The 2,500-nt window shown below is 45.4% G+C and overlaps 1 protein-coding gene across 1 annotated transcript in view; it reads left to right on the top strand.

Annotated features, from left to right (window-relative positions):
• Positions 1 to 2,500, top strand: part of LOC135100708 (protein O-linked-mannose beta-1,2-N-acetylglucosaminyltransferase 1-like) — a 25,828-nt gene that overhangs the window by 7,566 nt on the left and 15,762 nt on the right. Inside the window, exons 2-4 of the mRNA XM_064003887.1 lie at positions 413 to 626; positions 1,072 to 1,225; positions 2,414 to 2,500. The exon at positions 2,414 to 2,500 is cut by the window's right edge and continues 48 nt beyond it. Coding sequence (XP_063859957.1) covers positions 1,163 to 1,225; positions 2,414 to 2,500 — 150 coding nt within the window. The 5' untranslated portion in view covers positions 413 to 626; positions 1,072 to 1,162. The remainder of the gene's footprint in view (positions 1 to 412; positions 627 to 1,071; positions 1,226 to 2,413) is intronic.

Raw genomic sequence — 2,500 nt, 5'->3', positions numbered from 1 at the left:
TTGTTGTTGTAGTACTGTCCTCACTATTAGTGTAGCTCTCCCTTCTCTTACGTAACATATTGACATCTTCCTGTTATTCCCCGCCATATTCATTATTAATATTCATCCTCCCCCGCAACACATTTTTTGTACACGAGCTATTGACGTTTCGAAGAGATTCCCTACCCTCCTCTCCCCATCCTTCCCATCTTCTCTCCTCCCTTCCTTCCCCCCAACACTTCTTCCCTTCCTTCCTTCTCCCTCCGCAGCTTAATCAACACTTCTCACTGTACTCTTATCCAGTTTTCTTTTATCTCCTATTCCATTTTCTTTTATCCTTTTTTTTTACGTTTTCTTTATTACTGGATTTCCCTCTCGCCTTTTTTCCCATTTTCTATCACTATTACTTTTACCCACAATCCATCTCTTCTAGAATGTCAACACCTCGGGTCTTCGTGCTCCTGGTGGCGGTGGTGGTGGTGGTGGTGACGGAAGGAGCCACGGTGCCCATAAAGCTGACGGTGGCCCTGCAGAGCGGCGCCAACACCACGGTAACCTTCGCCACGGAGGAGGAGGCGCTGCACGAGATGGGGATAACCAGGAAGATGATGGAGGGCGCCGTGGCACATGCTGACGCCACGGGATTGGTAAGTCACGAGTCAAAAGAACCAATAAAAAATCAATCAATAAATAAAATGTTTGATGTATATATAAGAACTCTCTCTCTCTCTCTCTCTCTCTCTCTCTCTCTCTCTCTCTCTCTCTCTCTCTCTCTCTCTCTCTCTCTCTCTCTCTCTCTCTCTCTCTTATTGAAATATCCCTTTCACTTATACATTACTGACAGCTTCGCTCGCCAACCATCTTCCGAGGCGTCTTACCGGTCTACATACTCGTATCTGCCCACAAATGTCTGTATCATTGCACGCATATCACATCAGCACATCTGTCACAACGTACCAGTCACTAGCTACGTATTAATCTATGTATATCACCAGTATAATAACCTACTTTCGTTAGACTCACCAATGAGCTTCCTCTCCATATGTGCTTCACCTCATCTCCCTCTGATCTCCCTCTCCCTCTCTCCGCCAGGTAAGAGAAGTGGTGGTAGGTGGGCAGCACATCCCTCTGCACCTCAACACGACCACCACGTACTTCAACATGCTTGCTCTCAGGACCGTGGATGGCAGGGACTGGCTCTTTTCCCGCGACAACTACACCAACGCTTCCATTCGTGATTTCGACGGTATGTGATGGTGGTGGTGGTGGTGGTGGTGGTGGTAAAGAATTATCAGTATTTGCTGTGTTAATGATAGTGGTGGTTTTGGTAGTGATGATAATGGATGGTGAATAAGATGGGTGGTTTTGTAGTAATGGTGACAATATTGGTGGTGATTTTGGTGGTGATAATGGAGGTAATACTTGTTGTTGGTTGTGGTTGTGATGATGGTGATGAAGGAGGAACGGCTGCTTGATATGTCTGAGTAAGTGGTGTACAGTGTTTTGTAGTGATAGTGACGGTGTTGGTGGCCAGTTTTTTGGTGATGATGGTGATGGAAGAGGATGAAAAGTAACAGAAATATTTGCAGTTACAATGACGACGATGATGATAATTTTAGTGATGATGATGATTGATGATGATGGTGATGAAAGTATAACACTCACTGGTGATAATGATGATGAAAAACTTAATTATATGATAGTGCATCCAATCATATTCCCAAAAAAACACTGTGACCATCAGCACCTGTCATTATCATATATAGGTTCTCCCTCCCTCCCTCCCTCCCTCCATCCACCCACCCAGTGCACTCAACACCAATCACCACCACCACCACCACCTCCACTGCAATCATACCAGCCACCCCTCTCGTCTACACTCCAAAGTACCTGATTAACTCTTGTAAAAGTTGAACATATAACTATATACACAAATAACTACGTGCTGAGCGAACATGAGCCATGCTGATAATCTCACTTTTCGTACGGTAATAAGAGAACATCAGCGTATGACATCAGTGCATTAAACGTCCGACGGAGAGTGGTAAAAAAAAAATTATAAACACTCGCATGTCCGGGAGAATAAAGGGTGTTCAGTAATGCAGTGTCAGTCAGGTTTAATTAGGGGTATGACAACAACAACGTGCTCGTAACTCAGGTGATGTAACCAATATTGGGGAAGTTCCGTTTCTGAGTTCCAGATTGGGTGCGTTTCTCTGGTGTGTGTGTGTGTGTGTGTGTGTGTGTGTGTGTGTGTCAGTCTTTCGTCGGCGAGTGTTAGTTTGTTCCCTGTGTGTGTGTGTGTGTGGTTTGATGACTGATGGTGTTTTTTTTTTTTTTTGTTTTCATGTTCTTATCTAACTTGATTGTAAAGAAAAACCGAAATCACCGTCACCATCATCACTACCACTACATCACATGCCTCCTCCCACAGGTGACCCCAGCCTGGGTCCCCCAGGAGGTCCCCCTGTCATGGACGGTGCCCTCACCCCTGCCACGCACCACGCCCCTGGACATCGAG

The sequence above is a fragment of the Scylla paramamosain genome, chromosome 5 (genome assembly GCF_035594125.1).
Source record: "Scylla paramamosain isolate STU-SP2022 chromosome 5, ASM3559412v1, whole genome shotgun sequence".
Classification (NCBI taxonomy): domain Eukaryota; kingdom Metazoa; phylum Arthropoda; class Malacostraca; order Decapoda; family Portunidae; genus Scylla; species Scylla paramamosain.
Note: the sequence above shows the minus strand (reverse complement) of the source record. Positions and strands in the feature narration are given on the sequence as shown.